Source organism: Ursus arctos, unplaced genomic scaffold (assembly GCF_023065955.2).
Source record: "Ursus arctos isolate Adak ecotype North America unplaced genomic scaffold, UrsArc2.0 scaffold_4, whole genome shotgun sequence".
Taxonomy (NCBI): Eukaryota; Metazoa; Chordata; class Mammalia; order Carnivora; family Ursidae; genus Ursus; species Ursus arctos.
The window spans coordinates 2342129-2363944 of record NW_026623056.1 but is presented as its reverse complement, the minus strand read 5'-3'; the positions used below and the strand labels follow the sequence as shown (position 1 = coordinate 2363944).

The 21816-nt window shown below is 33.9% G+C and overlaps 1 protein-coding gene across 5 annotated transcripts in view; it reads left to right on the top strand.

The window, feature by feature from the left end:
• The window catches only part of PDCD10 (programmed cell death 10), a 43456-nt gene extending 24979 nt beyond the window's left edge, over nucleotides 1-18477 (top strand). For all 5 annotated transcript variants that reach the window (XM_026499120.4, XM_044384250.3, XM_026499137.4 and 2 more), the window contains 6 exons: nucleotides 1246-1299; nucleotides 7874-7991; nucleotides 8635-8761; nucleotides 14700-14778; nucleotides 15054-15136; nucleotides 17996-18477. In XM_026499120.4, coding sequence (XP_026354905.1) covers nucleotides 1246-1299; nucleotides 7874-7991; nucleotides 8635-8761; nucleotides 14700-14778; nucleotides 15054-15136; nucleotides 17996-18077 — 543 coding nt within the window. In that variant the 3' untranslated portion in view covers nucleotides 18078-18477. The remainder of the gene's footprint in view (nucleotides 1-1245; nucleotides 1300-7873; nucleotides 7992-8634; nucleotides 8762-14699; nucleotides 14779-15053; nucleotides 15137-17995) is intronic.
• Nucleotides 18478-21816: the final 3339 nt, after the last annotated feature.

The window sequence follows — 21816 nt, the reverse complement described above, 5'->3', positions numbered from 1 at the left end:
TGGCCTATTATTTATTTCTGGAGATAAAGTATTTATCTTGGCACATTTTTGTTGCTTTTTTTGCTTAAGGTGCATAACTTTTAGGGAGATAAGGTTCTTGGCTTTTCTGTCTTGTTTAGAAAATAAATTGATTTAATAAAGTGTAGGCCATTCCTTAGATATGTGTATTTGTATATATGTTGTTTATAAAGGAAAACTTCAATTTATTGCCTTGAGGGATTGAAAGGAATATTTATTGTGAGATATGATTTGTTTATAAGATTTTTGTAAAAAGATTCCACTTGCATAAAAATCCTGTAAAAGTCAGCATTGTTTTTGAACATTCAGTATTGTCCCCAACAACAACAACAACAAAAAATATATATATATATATATTGAGTTTTATTGCGTTAATTAGCCCAATCTTTAGGGATTAAAAAAATATGAATCTAACTGAAGGTGGTTATTTTAAGCCTAGCAGTTAACTCTTCAACAAATGGCATTTTTTTAATGGAATTGTATGTCTTTTTTGGCTCACTGAAAAATGAATTCTGTTAAGTATATAATAAGGACATGTATCTTTCAAAATTATAAACCTCACATATTTGATATTAAAATTAAAAGCTTTGGTATTGAACTTTTGATTCAGTATTTTAGGTAACCTTTTTTTAATCCAGATAATATAGAGGACAGATGATCTGCAGTCTTTATTTAGTATCAAACCTTTTGTCAGTGCCGTTTGCTAATTAATAAAATAGACTAACCTCAGCTTAATCCCTGGCTGAAGTACTGTAAAATAATTAAAAAGGAATAAGGTAATGAGTACAAAGAATCTTAAATAATAAATGTTTTCTTGGTGTTGATCATTTTCTATTCAGTGCACATCCAGTTTGCTCTATACTTGCAGCAGAGCACTGAGAGTTGATCTTGAACCCTGTTTTTAATAATTGAAGAAAATGTGCTTATTCTTTCTGTAGGGACTTGATAGTATTTTGCATTCTGTGCTTATCTTAAATCTACTTTTAAGGTAGAGTGTGTCTTGTTTTTAAAATAAGAACTCGTACGTCCCTTAATTTCTCATGGTTTCTAATGAAAATTTTAGATGACCTGTGTATTTGAAGAATTAAGGTGATTTAGAATCATTAGCCAGTATTTCTGTTGATCAAATGATGGCTGTATCAGTGTTATTACTATAGAATGGAATATCAGAAATGTGCTTTTTCTAAGGAAATTGATATTAATAGAGTTTTAAAATTTATATTGCAGCTAGAACGAGTAAACCTGTCTGCAGCTCAGACACTGAGAGCAGCTTTCATTAAGGTGAGGTGCAAGTAATTTATTATGATGATTAAAATGTATGTTGTATATAAATCTGGATACCATGTGGTAATTGCCACCTTATTTCTTTTTAGTGAAAACCTCTTTGGCTGTCTGATGTCTGTTTTAGTGTACTCCGTAAAGCTTAAAACACTTCTCCAAAGTGAATTGAAACAAATGCTGTTTCCTTAGCATTCATCTTTTTGTCACTTTGTGCTTCGGAACTGACTTCTTTGGTGTCTTTTCTGTTTATCTTTAGGGTATATTTTTGAATTTCTTTTTCTGTTATTTGACTTAATAAAAATTTTTGTAAAATTATAATTCAAAAAGATGTTTTTCATATTGCTTACTTATAGAACATAAGTATAAAACAGTATTTTTGATGGGAAAACAAGACCTGTGTGGGGGTCAGATTAAGGGCACCTTGCAAACATAACAGCCAAGTCACTCAGAGTGAACTTTTTTGTTGTCTCTAGACCTGAACTGTTTGATAAGTACTAGGCACGTGTTGCTCTTGAGTACTTAAAATGTGGCCAGTTCCAATTGAGTTGTACTCCCAAGTATAAAATACACACCAGATTTTGAATATTTACTATAAGAAGAAGAATGTAAAATAACTTAGTATTAAGTATTTTATATTAATTACATGTTAAAATGATAATATTTTGGATGTACTCTTGAAATGATTTCACGTATTTCTTTTTAGTTTTGTAACATGGCCACTAGAGAATTTAAAATTAGAATGAATGATATTTGTTGCTTGTGTTACATTTCTATTAGGTAGCCCTATTCTACACCCTGGGTGCATTCTTTCATATAAAACTTTATCCATACCGCTTTCTTTCCCAGTACATATCAGGGTGCCCAAAACTTCAATTTTTATTTACTTGTTGTGTGTTTGTTCCCATCAATAGCTAAAATAACTTATATTTCAGGTAAAGTATTTTAATGTTTAAATCTAGAATAAATTCATAATTAAGTTTTATTGGATTAAAACTATAAATCCATCAAGTTTGAATTCTTTTTATGGCAAAGGTAGTTTATTGATACCACTCTTAACTGCCAGCAGAGGTAATGTCACTAGACATCTCTCTTACCTCACCACAATAATCTACATTGCGTGTATTGTATTAGAGCTATTTTGATGTGATTAATACTCTTAAAATGCTGCCCCTATGTATATATATGTAGTAGCTTAATTAAAATATGTTCTGACAAATCACTGGGTTAATGAAGAGAATGAATGAAGCAACACCATCAATTTTTTTTCTTTTTTCTTTGAGCTTCAGTATCGCTCTGGAATGGCATATTTGGCTATTAGGGAGGCATGATGGAAACTATTTTAAGCTAACTTGCTGACTATTTTCTTTGTGGCCAAAGGAAGGAAAGATGACCTGTTGCACAATATAGTATTATAAGGAAAAGTCAGTTTTAGCTTTTCTGATATCAAGAACAGAGAGAAATTTCTTCTATGGATCATCATAAGGAGGACTCTGTCTGAGGTAGTAGATGATTTCCTCAGTGTCATTTCTAGAAGAGATAAAATAATGAATTTCATTAAGCTTTTTCTTATAAACACCCTTACATATAATCTGATGTTTTAACACTAAAGTACAATTTAAAAGCAAACAATATGTTTAAAGTATGTGGCTATGATAGATCTGGTTTAACATATGGATAAATTTTATTATCCATGGCACTGATTGTTAATTGGGGAAAGTGGAAGTTATTTTGAGAGGAAAACAAATTAGTCAGTTTTGCATTGATTTATTTTTATTATTTTTATTATCATATTTAATTTGTTAAATTTCAAATGGAGTTAAAAGGGTATGCATTTAAAAGATGAAGATTTTTATGTTTTTGAAACTACAACTTTTTGAAAAAAGATTTTAAAAGCCTCACCCAGGGGCGCGTGGGTGGCTCAGTTGGCTAAGCATCTGCCTTCAGCTCAGGTCATGATCCCAGGGTCCTGGGATCAAGCCCTGCATCAGGCTTCCTGCTCAGCGGGGAGTCTGCTTCTCCCTCTCCTTCTTCCCCTCATACTTTCTCTCTCAAAAAATAAATAAAATAAATGCCTTACCCACCCATATATCCCTAAAATATATGTGCATATTTCCAGTTCTTTGACCACAAGTGTCATTTATCAAGGTTTAATATTTATTTTTATTATCATGAGAAAAAGGATTAAAATTGTTTTCCCAAAGATAAAATACTAATGAATATTATCTTTTAAGATACCTATTCTCTTTGATTCTTTTCTCCTCTGGAAAGTTCTGATAGGTTGTGCTTTGAGAATCACTGAATCATGAGAGTGGATGTTCCTGCCTTTGGGGGATAGTTTTCTCTCACAGTTGGATTCTTCGTAGAAATTGGATCCCCACAGAATTAAGGTTGTATTCTGGGAGAAAACCTGAAGGTACAGATAGTTAAAAGTCTCCAATTTAAGCACAGATCTATTTATTTTGTCAATCAGAGGAATTGGGTAAATTTAAGGCTTTTAAAATGAAAAAGAAGGAGAACTTAATCAGGATTTCAGCCAGAAGATACTAACAGAGTTTTTCCCAAGTTAGGTGCCGAGGCACCCTGGGGTCCCACAGCAAACTCAGAAGAGTGCCATGAATTATTTTAAAACTTTAAAGGAACACAACGATACTAAACATCTGATACTGTGTGAACTATGCTAGCTTGAGGTAGCTAGGTGCAATTTCAACATACTAGATTGGGCTACATTCCTTTCAGTGATGTCATTATTTTTGTGAAGTTAGAATTTTGGCCATTGCTGTGATAAAAAGCACCACAAGAAGATCAGTGTCCAATAGGAAATGAGGATGGGAGGATCCAGTCTAATTCCAACATTTGAGAAATTGTGTAGTGCCCAACAGGTGAATGCATCTCATTAATAAGTAATCATGGTTATTTAAGAATGAAATAAAATGTTATTCTTTCAATTTGTGTATTTTTTAAGGACAATTGTTAGGACACAAGTACTTACTAAGTTATTTGAACCTAACTACTCAATACATAGCCACTATTTTCTTAGCACTAAGAACACTTGTAAATTGAGAAAGTTAGAGACCTCTGTTAAATTTCTGTAGTGCTCCAGTTTTGGCAGTTTGGGGCTCCACACCAACTTGGTGTTGAAAACTTTATTCTCAGGCTTCAGCATTTAATGATTTTGGCAATTTATTATAACTTAATCAGAGAGAGCATTTTTCTGCTGGCATATTTTGTAAGCACATGGAGAGTATTCCCCTACCTCGTAAGATAATGCATTATATCGGTAATTTAATGCTACTTAGGGAAAGAAGATAAACCACTTTATCAAATACTAGCTTATCTAAATAGTGTATATAGTTTTGTGGAAGGTCACCAAATTAATAATGTTGACACCATCTTAACCCGTGTTTGTACTACTTTTCCTTTAAAGGCATCTCTTATTTTTTAAAAATAGATTCTATCTTAAATATATATTCATGGAAGGAAAAATCAAAACAGGTTATAAAGGAAATGGAATTTGGTAGAACACACTTCATTGTTATTAATCATCTATCAAAATGATTTCCTTGAATAGCATATGACAGCAGTGAAAATGATCCCAGGATTGAGATAAATGTGAATATTTTCTTTTCCCATTCCATAACCTTTCAGTTTTTGATATTGAAGCCTAATGAGAAACAAGATGTTATAATGGAAAGAGCAGTAGGAACAGAAGAAAACTGGATCTGCAGTGATACCAGAATGGAATTGAAAGGCAGAGGTTAAATGTGGTTGACACATACGGAAGCAAATAGATTGCTGTCTGATTAGGATCATAAATTGTGTTTCTATTTGCTGTTTAATATTGGGCAAAAAAGATAGGAAATCATCAGCATAATGATGAAAATTGGCAGGCATCCTAAAAGAAACGAACTTAGAGTGTCATTACAAAATTTTTAAAAATAATAAAATGGGGCAGAATTACTGGGTAAAACCCAAATCTGAAAATTAACTTTGGTAAACTCAGAACTTTCTGTGTTTAGTCTAGAAGATTTTAGTGCCCAAGTGAGTGTAAGTAACATAGAACTAATGCAAACTCATCAGTGAAACAAGCTCAGGAGATAACAAAAGGATTAAATGATGTTCTATAAGTTACTCTTGCTACAAAAGGAAATATTTTTGCTTCAGAAGTAAAATAGGAAATGAAAATCATTATATGGAAAAGTAAAGGATTATATAGCTTAAATAAAACCTACAAAAGAAATCCCATCTTTTGTTTCATTTTTGTTTTTCCTGACATCCTGTTCATTTAAATGCAAAGAATCTGCGAAATATGGTAAGATGAGTTATTGCTTGATCCTCAAGTTGAAATATTAACTAATGAAAAAAAAAGCTAAAAATCTTTAGTGTATTTAAACTACTGAACAGAGTAATTGAAGGATTACCAAAATATATATAATCTATATTTCTTTTTTTGTTACTAGTTTGATTGCAAGTGAGTGTAGAGGAGAAATAGGAAATGTTAAGTACTTTATGTTCAAATGGCAAATGGGACCATGGCTGTAATGAGTCACAATGCGTAAGCTCCGACAAAACATAAGTGAATGCCATTGCCACGCCTATTTTACAGAGATTTCTGCTGTCATAAATTGATTAAGAAGGGCCCAGCAGGTTCTAAACAATTAAGTTTTGGCTTTAAAATGCTGATTGAGGCACCTTTCCTGCGCCAGCCCCAGCCAGCAGTTCTCCACTCACCCCGCATCCAATGAGACGCGTTGCACACTGACACTGAAGGAGCAGACATGGGCTGAGCAATGGTGGCCAGGCTTGGACTGGGGCCTACTGCTTCTGGCGCTGCTCCTACCCACGCAGATTTATTCAAATCAAACAGCTGTTGTAACACTTTCAAGTAACTCTTCTTCCCAGAGTACCTTGACTACCCCAAATCCACCTAATACCACCACCACAGCAACTGGCTCTGCGGTCAGCAGGTATTCTCTTCATGATCTTGTTCTCCCTTCTGCATCTCTACTGTTAAAAGACTCCGGCCAAGAAACATGTATACTTCCCTATCTTCTAAACCCAATCCACATGGTGTCTAGACATCCAGAGTGACAAGCAAAAAAACATGTCTTCATTGAATCTGCTAATTCCACACCTTATTTTATTGACACAGAAAATGTTAAGGTTCCCAAATTTGATTGGTTTGAAGAACATGTGAAGGATTTGACTAGGTGATGAATGTCTGTTAATTCTACTGGAGTTTCACGTACAAGATGAAGAGACAACATCCATAATTAGTTAAGAGATAATTTCTTTAAATGTGGCTTAAGAAATATGGACATGTAAAATTTTACCTTGACAATGAGAATAGATTTTATCTCACCTAGATATAAAAGATGGGATGTAAACAGATTCAGTTCTCATTTGGTTCATTAAATTTTTTAAGGCCATAAAACAGTTAATACAAAAAGCTTCCTGATTCTATTTATTATGTGTACATTAGAAGGAATTTCCAGGTGTTACTGTAAATCCTCAGTGCATTGTTTCTGCAGCTAACTTAATGCCTATGTACTCTAGATAAAAGTTCTACCTCGTTAAGCTATCACTGTTTCTTGGGAAATGAACTCTTTCCTCTAAGGCTTTGGATTTGACATTGCGTTTGATTTTTTATATAGTAATTGACATGTGCCAGGGCAATGATGGATTGGAATCGACCCCCCAATTGAAGCATAATGAGTACATTTTATTTATAATACTGATCACTTATTCCTATTCAACAAGAGTGCCAGATTCATTTAGCTAAACTGATTCCAAAGAGTAGAACATTGACCTTAGCTAATTTCAAAGTGCTTTTTATTTCTGCATATGTTGAATACTTTTTATAATTTAAAAAATGATCTGTTTTGAAGGTAAAATTGACAAATCTTGAAATTAAAAAGGCAAAATACATGCAGGAGCTGAAATTGTAACTCAAGTATTTGGGAAGTGAAGACTGGAAGCTTACATTACATTCGGAAAAACTTTTATACTCTTTTTGTAAATACCTTTTTTTTTTTTTAAACTCTGAATCAGAATAGCCACATTTGGAACACTTCTGTTAGTCAATATTTTTAGATAGTTAGAACCTGGTCCTAAGCCTAAAGTGGACTTGATTCTGAAAAGTAAATCTTTTTACAACTGCCTCAATGCACAGAAAGCTTTTTAAAAATAGATACTCTTAAGGTCTTTTGTTCACATGGTCACACACTGGTGCTTAGATGTTCCAGTATCTAATATGGCCACAGTAGTCTTGATAACCAAAGTCATTTTTTCCCATCTTTAGGAACCTACCCAAGAACAACCATATCCAACAGATCTCTTGCTACTGTGTGTGAATGAACATTGCATTTTGTTTCATACCTGAATGCTATACATCTGTTTTGGATTGTATATTGTGTTTGTGTATTTATGCCTTGATTCATAGTAACTTCTCATGTTATGGAATTGATTTGCATTGAACACAAACTGTAAATAAAAAGAAATGGCTGAAAGAGCCAAAAAAAAAAAAAAGTGCTGATTGAGCTTCTGTATCTTAAAACTAGCTTTCTCTTCTTTATAGGCTGAAAAAGAAAATCCAGGACTCACACAAGACATCATTATGAAAATTTTAGAGAAAAAAAGTGTAGAAGTTAACTTTACAGAGTCCCTTCTTCGAATGGCAGCTGATGATGTAGAAGGTAGTCAGAGCCTTGTTTAATTTTCTCACAGTTGTTGAAAAGCACTTCCTCCAAGTCGTTATTTGACAAATAGTTCTTCTGCCCCTGCCTTACTCCTCCCCTTTCTTACTGTTATTATTGTGGTGATAACGGGGAAAAAATCTATGTAATTATTTTGTGTTTTGATTTGAGATTTCAAGAATGTGCTAACGATATTAGAGGTTGTTTGGGTTTTGATACCATGAGCCCATTTCATATTCAGTGTAGAGGTTTTTATTAAACTCCTCTTCCCCCTTGACAGATATATATTGTTGTTATATTTGTTATGAATGTCATTACATCAAGGTTTCCTTATGAAATACAGCTTCAGAAACCTGATAAATTTGATTGAGCCTATCTTTTATTAGTTTGTTTTAAGATTTCATGGAGTGTCCATTTATCCCAAATTGAGAATGTTTAGTTTTTCATCTTCCGATACTTGGGGAGAGCCATAACATTATTTCTGAACTAAGTTGAACTTTAATGAATTCTGCCTTGCAACCTTGTCTTTCCTTTCCTTTCCCTTTCTCTTCTCCCGCCACATCTTTAACCAATATTGGGAATTCATAGACTTAATTTGACAGGGAGTTGCATGATGGTTTTTATTATGTATTTATTTTATCAGAGTATATGATTGAACGACCAGAGCCAGAATTCCAGGACCTAAATGAAAAGGCACGAGCACTTAAACAAATTCTCAGTAAGATCCCAGATGAGATCAATGACAGAGTGAGGTTTCTGCAGACAATCAAGTAAGCAACTTTTGGCTTTGGTTCTTCTTTTCTTGAAAGTACTTCAAAGGAACCACTCATTCTAGGTGTTTTATTTTGGTATGATATTAATATTAATTTGAAATCTTAATTTGAAATCAGACTTGAAATTTTTAAATGCTGCATTTTGATTATTAACTTCTAAGCTGTGGTATTTGGCTTTAGAGTATGATAACATTTTTTAGAATGTTAATATGAAAATTGAATGAAATGTACATAAATTGGAATGTAGTGTAGACTACAAAAATAATGCAAAAATGTAAATGTCAGATTAAAGTAAATAGAGAAATTAGATAAATTATTGTATTGGTAACAAAGGATATCAGTAGTATTGTTTTTGTTTCAAAAATAGCATAAGTCATTAGAATGAGTAATGTACTCTCAGGCTTGAATAGCATTTTTAAATATTGGCTAAATTGTAAACCTCCAAATTCTTACCTTTGGGATACAGGTTAAATAAGCCCGAGAATACACAGGGGGCCAGGGGCTGACTGGTGAGCAGCAGCAAAAAAGGTCATCCTTGAGCAGTGGTTCTCAAACCAGGGGCACTCTCCTCAGGGGTTGAGAGGGTGGGAAAGTGAGGGGAAAATCCAAACAATTTTTGGGTGAGTAAAGAGTTTCAATTTTCTTCAGCCTGACTGGATATAATATGAAGAAAATTTAGAATAATTAGAGCGGCACTGTCAATACAACCTTTTGGTGAAACCACAAGTAGAAATTGCTGAAAAGGAAAGATTTAGCATAGGTTTTGTTGTTGTTTTCTGAAAGAGGCTGCATCATCATACTTTGTATCTTTAAAGAATGGAAAGAGGTTCACTTTTAGTAAATTCACCTTGGATTTCATCTCTTGGAAACAGCATTTTTTGTAATTCACATTGTAAAATGCTATTTTAGCTAGTTTGGGCACCTGTTTTGAGTGGTATAGGGGGCAGAGTATCCCATTGTAGAAAGTAACAGTTTGTGATGGGTACACAACCCAGCTGTTAAGGAGGGACCCTCCTCTTTTAGGTCTTCTAATTGAGAACCTGAAAGTATGAAAAAGACTTTTCATTGCCTAGCTAAAATTCATGTCACAGGGAACAAATCCCAAGGTAAATATTTTACCTTGCTAGGAAAGCCTCAGCTTCCTTTAATTATTTTTAATATGTGAAAAAAGAAGATAGTCAACTGTTTATGGATTTTTATTTTTAGTCTAATATAAAGTAAACATGCTTAGCTCATAAAAGGATAAATTGCCAGTTATCAGAAGCACACAGTTGCTTAAACAGCTTATTTTTAGAATTTTCAAATAATTGAATAAGATTTTAATTTGTTTTGATGATTGTACATTTGTTTATGATCTGTGCTACCTCTCTGTGACGATCTGACATTTTAAAATAATATTTTCAGCAAATTTTTGCCTCAGGTCATTGAAAGAGAGGTTTATTGAATGAATGCCTTCTTAATAATAGTAGTCACTTATTAGAATTACGTTCTCGGTGCTTTTTTAAGCGTTTTACATATATTAACTTACTATAACAATGCTATAATAATGGGTGAAGAAATTAAGTAACTTTTCCAAGGTCACAGAGCTGGTAAGTTGGTAGATCTGGGTTCGAATGCAGACAGACTCCATGGTCTACTCTGCTGCTTCCCAATCTGAGATGAATAGTGCTGGTTTAACTTGGTGATTGAAAAAAGTCTGAGCTAATCTGGAAGAGGTGTGATAAAGGATATCTTAATATAGAATGCCAGTAGGTAAGAGAGAGAAGAGTGTTGGGGTGAAGCTGGGGTAAATATGGTAGGCCCAGAGCCCTCACCCTGCTACTTTGACACCGTCTTACCCCTCTGGGGGAGTCCGCAAGGCATCTCTGCTGAACCCATTGTGGCTTTAGACAGATAGGTTTGAAAACACTGTATAAACAGCCACATTTTAATCATAAGGAAGTTGAGGTCAGGAGCCAAAGAGCCTTGTCTGTAGCCATTGACAGAAGCTGAATTAGGGGCTTGTCTTTCATTTATGGGGCAGTAGTAATACCTCAGTTCTGTTTTCTGGAGTGTACTCCACACAGGTGAATCAAGAGTATTGGCAATTAAAATTTATATCTTAACCATTTTAGGAGGTATAATTGACCCTGGAAAGTTTGTTGATAATATATATTTATGAGACCATGTATAAATTAACATAGGTAAGGTGTAATTATTTGTATCACTGATACATACTGACACATTTTGATACATATTGTCCCCATGGTTAATTGTTTAATAAATTAGTAGATAAAATTGCACCAGAATAAAAAATGGCTTATCCTTCAGGCACAACGTACTGTGTGTTTTTTTTTCTTTAAAATATCTTACTTTTTCGTATTTAAGGTAGTTATCTTCTTCATTCGTTTTAGCAGTATTTTTCAAGAAACATGTATCAAATACTAACTATTCCAAGTACTATGTGTAATTTCATAGGTTATATTAAGTAGAAAAATATTCCTGTCAGCTAACAAATATCCAGGTATTTTTGTGTATGTTAGCAGACCTAGGTTTGAATTTCCATTCCTGCATTTAGCTGTGTGACCCTGGATAAGTTGCTTAGCTTCTGTTATTCTAGTTTCTGCCTATGAAGATGAGGGTAACACTTTAAGAATTGAGAGAAAGGATGTACATAAAGGGCCTCACATGAACCTGGTATGCGCTCGCAGCACATAATAAGGGTGAAATAAGGGTTTTCTTTCCCCCTTTTCTCTGTGATCTTAAAAGTTCTTTTGATTAATGAATGTTTCTGTTTGACTACATTTAAGCTTATGCAAATGTTTAATAAATTTAATTTATAGGGTTTTTTTTAGGTCTCATAACTTTCTAATGGATGACTAGTAGAGAGACTTGCGACTTAATAAACCAGAAAGCCATGCATTTATCTATTTACTCTTATAATATGTATTTGCATATTCATGCGCTAAATTTCACCAGAGTTTGGTTTTCCTGATGGCTTCAGAGTAGCTTTTCCAGAGATGTCCAGTCTAGACCTAACTAAACACACAGCATAGGAATTTTCATCCTTTAGAATGTTCACATAAATATATGTTATATAAATTTGGCTTACATGATTATAAAGTCTACTATTGGCAATTTTTTGGTAAGATGTATGTTTGCATTTCCTCTGATGCCTGTTGTCTTCTCTTTTCAGTGTATGTTTCCCCAAAGTTGCCACACTAAAAGCTGCAAATTGCTAAAATTCTGTTCTATTATACCCATACTGTATGTCCCTTGTCACAGAATCACTTAACTCCAGACTGTTTATAATTACACTGTAGTTATTTTACCCTCAAGTTTTCTCCCATTCTTGGTCTGTTTAATTGTCTGGAGTATTTTTTTGGTGCTGATTATTTTCTCTTGTAGGAAACAAACCCTTAGTTACTAATATAATTTAGCTTCCCTGGTGCAAACCGTAGCGCCTTAAATAAAAATACTGTTCTGTGTACATACAGATGATGTAATATTTGATGTAAATTGCCACACATTGTTTTTAGAGAATGCCAGGCCTGGGGATAAGCAGCCTGGGTCATTCTATAGAGTTCTTTATAAAGCTCTGTGGCCAATGATAGATCAAACCTTAGTTCTAGGCTCTAGGTTCCCAAACATGGGTTTCCAAATTTGGTTATCAACAAAATCACCTGGGGGACTTATTTTTTAAGTTTTCTTTTAAAGTACAGACAGATTCCCAATATTCATTAGTAAGTCTGGGGTACCATTCAGAAAACCCTTGCCTTTTTTTTTTTTTTGCCTTTTTTTTTTTTTTCTTTGCAGGTCTTTTGATCTGCTCTTTTGATTTGTGGAATCTAGCCATTATCATTGTATATGGAGCATATGTTCATCTTGTCAGTTGGCCCTAAAAGCACATTTTTATAATCCCTTTTTTAAAGCAGAATATTCAAGTATTCTATAAAGTAGTTATGTATAAATACCTCACTGTTTGATCACTATAGTTTGCTCCATTATATTCTGCTTTAAATGGGCTCATTGTGGATTTGAAGTACCTTCCAAATAATTATTTGTTGAAATTGTAGTTTTTCTCGTGTCATGGTCTTATGACATCATTTTGTTAAGCAGTGGTGAATTTATGCACATCACAGCAGTACAGGAGTCAACTTACTGGAAACCATAAATGAAGGGAACAGTTATGTAAGTTAAAACTGCCGTTCCTAAACTAGAGGCAAAGGAGAAAAAAAATGAGTGGACAAATACCATTTCTATGTAACATTCATTGTCCTATTTTAATCTAATATTTTGATGTTCAGCCCAATACCAATGTTGGACATACAGGAGGTAATAAGTAATTATTTATTAAAGTATTTAATATAAATGTCATTAGTATTTCAGAATAGGCTAAAATACTTTTTATACCCAAATCCTGTATATCTTAGGATATTTGTAATTCTTAGACATCCCACTTATTTACTAGAAATATGCTGTGAGGGGCGCCTGGGTGGCTCAGTTGTTAAGCATCTGCCTTCGTCTCAGGGTGTGATCCCAGCGTTATGGGATCGAGCCCCGCATCAGGCTCCTCCACTAGAAGCCTGCTTCTTCCTCTCCCACTCCCACTGCTTGTGTTCCCTCTCTCCCTCTGTCAAATAAATAAATAAAATCTTTAAAAAAAAAAAAAGAAAAAGAAATATGCTGTGAAACACACATATACACACAGAAATCTGGATACAGAGTTTTTCAGTTTTTTCTTTAGTAAAGCTGAAATGTTTTAGGAATGAAATAACCAAAATCTGACATTTGTGATTAAGAAGTAATAAAAGATGATGTTTGGGATAGTCTAGATTTAGGTCTTAATAATTCATATCTTCACACTTGCATTGCATTTGCACAGCAAAAGTTTAAGTTCAGTTTGACCAAAAGAATTGCTATGCAGTTAGAAGATGAAAATTGAAAAGAGCATAGATACAAAAGATAAGAAAAGTCTAGGGGAAAAAATGGTTAATGGCTAGGAAGAACAGTCAATTCATGAGAATTATTGATTTCTTCTCTTTATATGGTTAAAAGGAGAGGAAGGTTGGGGTGCCTTGGGTGGCTCAGTTGGTTAAACAACTGCCTTCTGCTCAGGTCATGATCTCAGGGTCCTGGGATCAAGCCCAGCATCAGGCTCCCTGCTCAGTGGGGAACCTGCTTCTCCTTCTCCCTCTGCCCCTTCCCCCGCTTGTGCTTTCCTGTTCTCTCTCTATCAAATAAATAAAATCTTTAAAAAGCTGGGGGGGGGGGAAGGTGTTGATGCATATATAGTCCAAAGATAATTGCTGAAAATGTTAAGGTAGAAAAATATTCTGATATTGTCTCTCTCAGGAATTTAAATATATTTTCCAAAGGAAATAATGACAACAAAGTTTTTGGAAGAGTATAGGCAGTTGTTAGAAGGTAGATGTGTCTTAGAAGAGCTATGTCTGAGAAGGAAATATTTCATTTTAAACATCAAAACTATTAGGCATCAAAACTATTGAAGTGCTGATAAATACAGAAGTGAGTTACGTGTAATAGTAAAATTTTATATAATTGTTCATGAGATAGCAAAAGTAGAGAATATAGTAGCTTGAATTCAGCTACATCAAAGAAAGGAAAAATCATAGCTAGAAAAGATAAGCAGAGGTAATTCTTACAAATTTGAGTAAGTAATGCTGAATGAAATGTTACTGATTTGGGAAGGCTGAAGTTAGTTGTAGAACGTTTGGTCAGCAGTGCAAGAGAAGTCAGGATCACAGAAGGGTACAGGCTAAAAAACTCCATCCAGCCAACTAGTCAGATGTTTGGGCTTGGTGCAGTGCTAGTGTGGTAATTAACGGTGTGATTAGTAATCCTTAAAAAAAAAAAAAGAAAAAAAAATGTATATATACACCCCTCTTCTAAATATAACTGATTTTAAGAAGATTCTTTTTTTCTTATCCAACAGGGATATAGCTAGTGCAATAAAAGAACTTCTTGATACAGTGAATAATGTCTTCAAGAAGTATCAATACCAGAACCGCAGGGTAAGTTTAGTAGAAGCCTTATATAAGCTGCCACCCTAGATGTTGATTTATCCTTAGTTGTTTATTAAGATGGCTTGATTATTCAAAATAGCTTTGTATCTTAACCACTGGTTTTGTCCTTGAATTAAAATACGTTTAAGTAAATATTTCTAAAAATTCTAATTTGTAATATAAAGTCCATCCTATTCTGTGTAATCTCTTGTCTTTGATTTTGGTTTTTGTTATTTCTCTTTTCTTATTTAATATTTTTTTCTTACTCTTTTTGATGTCTGTAGGCACTTGAACACCAAAAGAAAGAATTTGTAAAGTACTCCAAAAGCTTCAGTGATACTCTGAAAACCTATTTTAAAGATGGCAAGTAAGTATTGTCATTTATCATCCTTTTTTAATTAAATTATGTGGTTTTGTATAATACTAAAACCATATAAATTAAACCCTTTTACTATATTGTTCTTACTTGAGTTAACTAGTAACTAAGATAGACTGTTGATTGATAATCTAGCCATAACTAGTCTAGAGCAGAGGTTGGCAGACTTTTTCTGATATAGGCCTCATGGCAAATACTTTGATTTGGTGGGCTTGTCGGAACTGCCTACTTTACTCTGCTGTTGTGGTGCAAAAGCAGTCGTAGTATGGAAACAAGTGACATTATGGCCATGTTCTAATAAAACTTTTTTTATAGACACTGAAATTGAATTTTATTTGATTTTCATGTAAATAATATTCCTTTTTTTTGTCATTTAAATATATAAAAGTATTCTTAGCCTACAGGCTGTACAGAAACCTGGGAAGTGAGATTTGGCTTACTGGCCTACTTTACCAGCCGCTGAAGCTGTGGTTCTCAAACTTAAGGAGCATCAGAATCACCTGGAGGGCTTATTAAAGAACAAAATAGACATTTTACACATGTACATATAATTGCTTTTGGAGCCCCCCCCCCCCTCCATTCTGTAGGTCTAGGGTGGGCCCAAGAATTTGCATTTCTCTTTTTGTTTTCTTGTTTTTTTGTTTTTTTTTTAATTTGGGGGGGGAGAGCACGTGAACTGGGGGAGGGGCAGAGAGAAAAAAATCTCATGCATTCTGCCTGTGGAGCTCAACTCGGGGCTAGATCTCAGGACCCTGAGATAATGACCTGAGGTAAAATCAAGAGTCGGATATTCAACTGGCTGAGCCACCCAGGTGCCCAAAGAATTTGCATTTCTAAGAAGTTTCCAGATAATACTTATATTTAGCCAGGTCTGTTGAGAACTAAAGTTAAAGCTGTGATTCTCAATCCCATTTGCACATTAGAATCACTTTGGTTCAGTGTTTTAAAATTCCAGTGCCTTGGTCCCAACTTCAGAGGTTCTGATACTGGTAGCTTGGAGTGGGACCAGGGTTTAAGTCTTTTATAAAAAGTATTCCAGGTGATTTAAAAGTACTACAAAGTTTGTGACCCACTCTTTGGAAGGAGGAAGGCTTTCACTGTTGTTCTGTAAGATAAGTAGCATACTGAAAAGGTAAATTGGATGTTGTTTTTAAGTTTACATACAGTTACCTATAGAACACTCAAGAAAACCAGAAAACTTTATGTGTTTTTACGTACACAGTTTACATAAGTACATATAAAGTACAAGCTGATGGAGAGGCCATGTCTCCTGTAGCATTGTACCTTGTAGAGAGTTCTTTGTATCTCAAGTAGAATACTAGAAATTTTGTGGACAAGACCATTTTCTGACAGTGCTTAAAGTCAGAAAAACAATCTAAATAGTAATTATTTCATATATAATTGGCAGGGACCTATAACATTTTATCCTACCATTGAAGTTTAAAGATCCCTATATCCATGTCAAACATTATAATATTATAATAATATTTAAAAATAATAAAAATACATTAGAATTGTCTGTTAATTTTCAGTTATTTTTAACAGTTCAAATAGGTTGAAATCTTACATTTATATTATGAGTTAAAGATATTGAGCTACATTTTATTAATGGTTTTGTTACTCTTCAGATAGTCTAGGGGAGATGCTCCTTGATGACTTAGTTTAATAAGCTTGCAGGTGTGTTCTGAAAATAAACTTACATCTGTTTTTTCTTGGTCTCCACTGCTAAGCCAAAATAACCAAAACACATCAAAAGAATAATTTACATGATGGGATCATTATTTCTGATTTTAATTAAGAACTATCATGGAATAAGTACATCAAAAGGTAGAAATTCCTTTAGAGCCTAATTTTCATTAATCTGAAGTTATGTACTCTGCATATAGATTATTCAGGCTCCCTGCTATGACTTTTTCTCCATTCAGTAGCTTCTTTATAATTATTTGTATATGAATAATGTGGCATTATTTTTGGTTTTAGTTTTGTACCTGTTTTCTTGAAACTGAAAACTGTTAATAGAGCCTGTTCTTTGAGCCATCCTCCAATAGGGGGATGAATTTGCATTCATGCGACTAATTCTCTCTGGTCCCTCGTTTTTGAGAAATGTCTAGGATGAAGATACAAGTTTTAGCTATGATACTGAGAAACTGATAAGACCACACAGTTGGGACTAGGGCATCAGTTCTTCCAGTCACATGAAGATGGGCTGATAGGATAAATGTGTGCAGCAGAAAGGAATTTTTTAAGAACATATTTTTATATATCATTAGCTCTTAAATATTGAAACCACATGGTTATTTTGTTTTAAAAGTAGATTTATTCTAAAAGTAGTTTAGAATTCTCAGTAGTTTTTAGTTTTGTTTTTTGTTTGTTTTTGAAAGAAGTAAGAGAGATTGGGATAAATCAAATGAGAAGTATTTAACTTTTTCTTAAGTATTTATTATATCCATTGATGTAGAGACTTTAGGGCTGAGTGTAATACTGGAACAGATATTATTTTGGTAACTTATATGAAACCAGAGCTGGAGACTGCATTTGAATCCTCTTGGCCAGTTATTTGTTCAACCTCGCGAAATCTGGTTGTTGAGGCGCCACCTATCATTAGCAGCCCACCAGCACCTTATTGCCAGTCGGAACCACTAGGGGGCAGTAATTCCTAGATAGTTTCAAATGATGCAGGCCCATTCAGTTCCAAGCTAGTATAAAACATATGGTCCTCAGTACTAACTTTCCCTTTTTTTTTTTCCCTAAAATGATTTCCTTGCTACTGTTAGTAGATGACATCAAGTATAATATTTTTAAAGGATGAATTTTTTGGATAAAATTAATGCTTTTTTTTTTTTTTAACAGGGCAATAAATGTGTTCATAAGTGCCAACCGACTAATTCATCAAACCAACTTGATACTTCAGACCTTCAAAACTGTGGCCTGAAAGTTGTATATGTTAAGAGATGTACTTCTCAGTGGCAGTATTGGACTGCCTTTATCTGTAAATTTTAAAGTTTGACTGTATAAATTATCAGTCCCTCCTGAAGGGATCTAATCCAGGATGTTGAATGGGATTATTGCCATCTTACACCATATTTTTGTAAAATGTAGCTTAATCATAATCTCACACTGAAGATTTTGCATCACTTTTGCTATTATCATTCTTTTAAGAATTATAAGCCAAAAGAATTTACGCCTTAATGTGTCATTATATAACATTCCTTAAAAGAATTGTAAATATTGGTGTTTGTTTGACATTTTAACTTGAAAGCGATATGCTGCAAGATAATGTATTTAACAATATTTGGTGGCAAATATTCAATAAATAGTTTACATCTGTTAAACATTTCTTTACTTGAAAAAATACATATATATATATGTATATATATATATGGATATATATATATATGATCAGAAGACCAAGATGACTTGGTGTAATGTCTAAAGAACTTCTAACGGGAGCTTACTAGCAGTTTATCAGATAATAAAGCAACAAGAATTCTATTTTTTGGTCCTTAATCACTCTGGGCAAAAGGTAGTCAATGGAAATATTTTTGTTAGTTAATATATATGAGGTACTGAATATTTTTGCAGCCTGTTTTAAGAGACTTACGAGAAAGAAATGGCAATTTATAGTGTCTTCACACTATAATGTCACTTCTTGAACTCTATGACAATGTAAAATTAAGTTTTTCTAGTATGCTGGGCCATAATAAGCTTTGTACCTTTTTTCCAAAAATAGCCACAACTGATAGTACTTTGAAGCTATACTAATGCTAGTTGGTTTGAAATTGTCATGAGTGTTATAAATGTTATATACACTCTTTAAATAGAGCTTTGTTTCACCATAGAGAAGTTTTAAGGAAATTATGTATCAAGTGGTCATGTCAAGTGATTTCATTTTTCAATTATGATAAAATAAAGGGAAAATCAGGATTTGCTTATCTTTTATAAAGATTTTAAATGTTAAACTAAATTTCTGTTTGGCAACATAAATTTCTTTGCGATAATGCAATTTATTTTTAAACTTTTTTCTTTATTTTTAGAAATAGATTTTTAAAGAATTACTATCATTGGCAATATAAAAGGAAATTGTCCTATTAGATACAAACAGGAAATATATGGAAAGAAACAAAAAAAAAGCCAATAGACAGTTCGATGAAATCTCATAATTTATGGGTATTTTACTGAATTGATTTTTTTTTAAATGCATAGCTGGTAAAACAAATGGAATTGGTGATTTTAATACAATTTATTTTTTATATAAATTATTCATTCTTGGAAATAGACAGATGGTTGTTTACAAAATAGATTTGTGAATATATGAAGAAAAAATATACTGTTTTATCTTTTTCTGAGCAGCAAACTTTTCTAATACAGACTAATACTATCTTCCCTCCGATTGTCTTGACCTCTTTAACAGAACTCACCAGTTAACCAGCCATATCCCAAATCATCTGTTTTTATAAGCCATCTATCTTTCCATTTCACTCCAGTATCTCTGGCTTCCGTTTTTATGAAGTTTACCAGAAAGTTTACTCCGAAGGAAGGTTTGTTCTCAGGATAATGCTGTTTCTTACATAATCCTAATGGGTCCACGTTTGGATCAGTGAGGAGAAGGCGAGTATGGTCCCAGTCAGATGCATCTCCAGAGAACAGAAAGAAAAGGAAGAGGAGACATTTGTTGAGCACCCTTCTCTGTGTCAAGTGCTAGATACGTTTATTTAATTTAATTCTCTTAACAGTCCCATGAATAAACTATCTGCCTTACAAGTGAGGAAACTGGCTAAGGGAACTTAGGTTACGAAGCTGGTAACTTCTGGCACCAGGATTTGAATTCTGTGTTTACCTCCATGCTCTTTCCACTGATCTGTACTTCATCCATTGCTGAAAACACACCTTGTTTAGAATTCTAATTCCCTAACACCAAACTGACAAAACTCCCCTTGTCCAGAGGGAAATGAGAAGAATTAGGACAATGTGATGAGTTTTTTCTTAAATATAAATTTATACATTTTATTTTATTTTTAAATAATTTATTTATTTGACAGGGAGACAGAGAGCCAGTGAGAGAGGGAACACAAGCAAGGGGAGTGGGAGAGGAAGAAGCAGGCTTCCAGTGGCGCAGGGAGCCCAATGTGGGGCTCGATCCCGGGACCCTGGGATCATGCCCTGAGCTGAAGGCAGACGCTTAATGACTGAGCCACCCAGGTGCCCCCTAAATTTATGCATTTTAAAGGACCATTATTTTTTGGGGTATGACTACTAAATTTTGGATATTTAAAATGCTGCTTCTCGCACTTTTTTTTTTAAGTAAAATGATATAATAGTTGATGGAATTTTTTTTTAATGATTGCAGTTTAATAAGCTTGTTAGCAAAACATGAGGTTCACAAACCAATATCAGTTCCTCCTAATTTTTTTTTAACTTTCTATGTGGAAATGATTTAAAATTTACTGAAAATTGGCAAGAATTAAGACTAATACAAAGAACACTAATAAATCTTTTACCCAGATTTCCCTGTTTTTTAAACCTTACCATTTTTGTTTTTATCATTTGGTTGTTCATTTGCCCTCAAGTCCCCTCTACTCTGGATCATTTCCATGACCCCCTTTGTCTTTTATGGCATTGATATGACATGTTTTTGGAGAATGCAGTCTTTTGTTCCCCTCCCCTCTTTAATAGAAAGTTCCTCATTTGGGGTTTTTGCATTAGATTCAGATTAGGCATTCTTGGAATACTGCATCGGTGATACTGTCATCAGAGCATCACATCTGGAGGCACAGAGTGTCTGCTCCTCATTGGTGATGTTAATTTTGGTCACCTGGTCAAGGTGTTTTTCAGTTTCTCCAATATATAGTTATTGTTTTTTACTTTGTGTCTAATAAACAATCTGAAGAAGACTCTTTAAGTCCACGCTATAACATCAAAATTTTCCACCAGGATTTAGCAGCCTTTGGTGATTTTTGCTTCTCAGTCTTTGCTAGTTGCAAAATGCTGGTATTTCTGACTCCGGCGTTGCATCCTCCTCTGTTTGACACTCAGCATTCTACTGTCAGCAGGAACCCTTTCTCCCCCAGCCCTCCATTCATTCGTCTACACCTGTGTGTGTACAGTTTTATATTTACTATTGTTTTGGACTCTTGGTTGTCTATTTTTTCAGTGGCTTATAATTCATTACTTCGGTGCTTAAATGGTCTTAAATTTGCTCAGTAGGAGCTCCTTCAATCTGGCTCCTATGTCCTTGTGGCATCCGTTTTAGTTTTATTTATTTATTTATTTATTTAGCACATTCTCTTAAAGATGTTCCAGGATCTGGAATCAGCAGTTTCTCCAAGAAACCCTGGTGAATGATATTAGACCCACAGATCTGGTTGCTGATGTCATCTGCTTCTAGGCCTGTTCAGCAGACAGAATTAGGAAATGTGCATGTACGTCCGTAAACACATAAATATGCATGTGCCGTGTACATTTTACATGTGCTTATATACACATTGTGTTTGATTTCAGAAGTTCACACTAACACCTGCAATTTCAGTCCATCCTCAGGGGTCTTTTCTTGACTTCCACATTCCATATTTCTATGTCTCTTGTTTTTTCAGAATTCTGGCACAAGTCAGTTTTCTCACTTGGTCAATCCTGTATTACATCTAAAATAGTTCTTAGATTTGCTTTTGCCCATG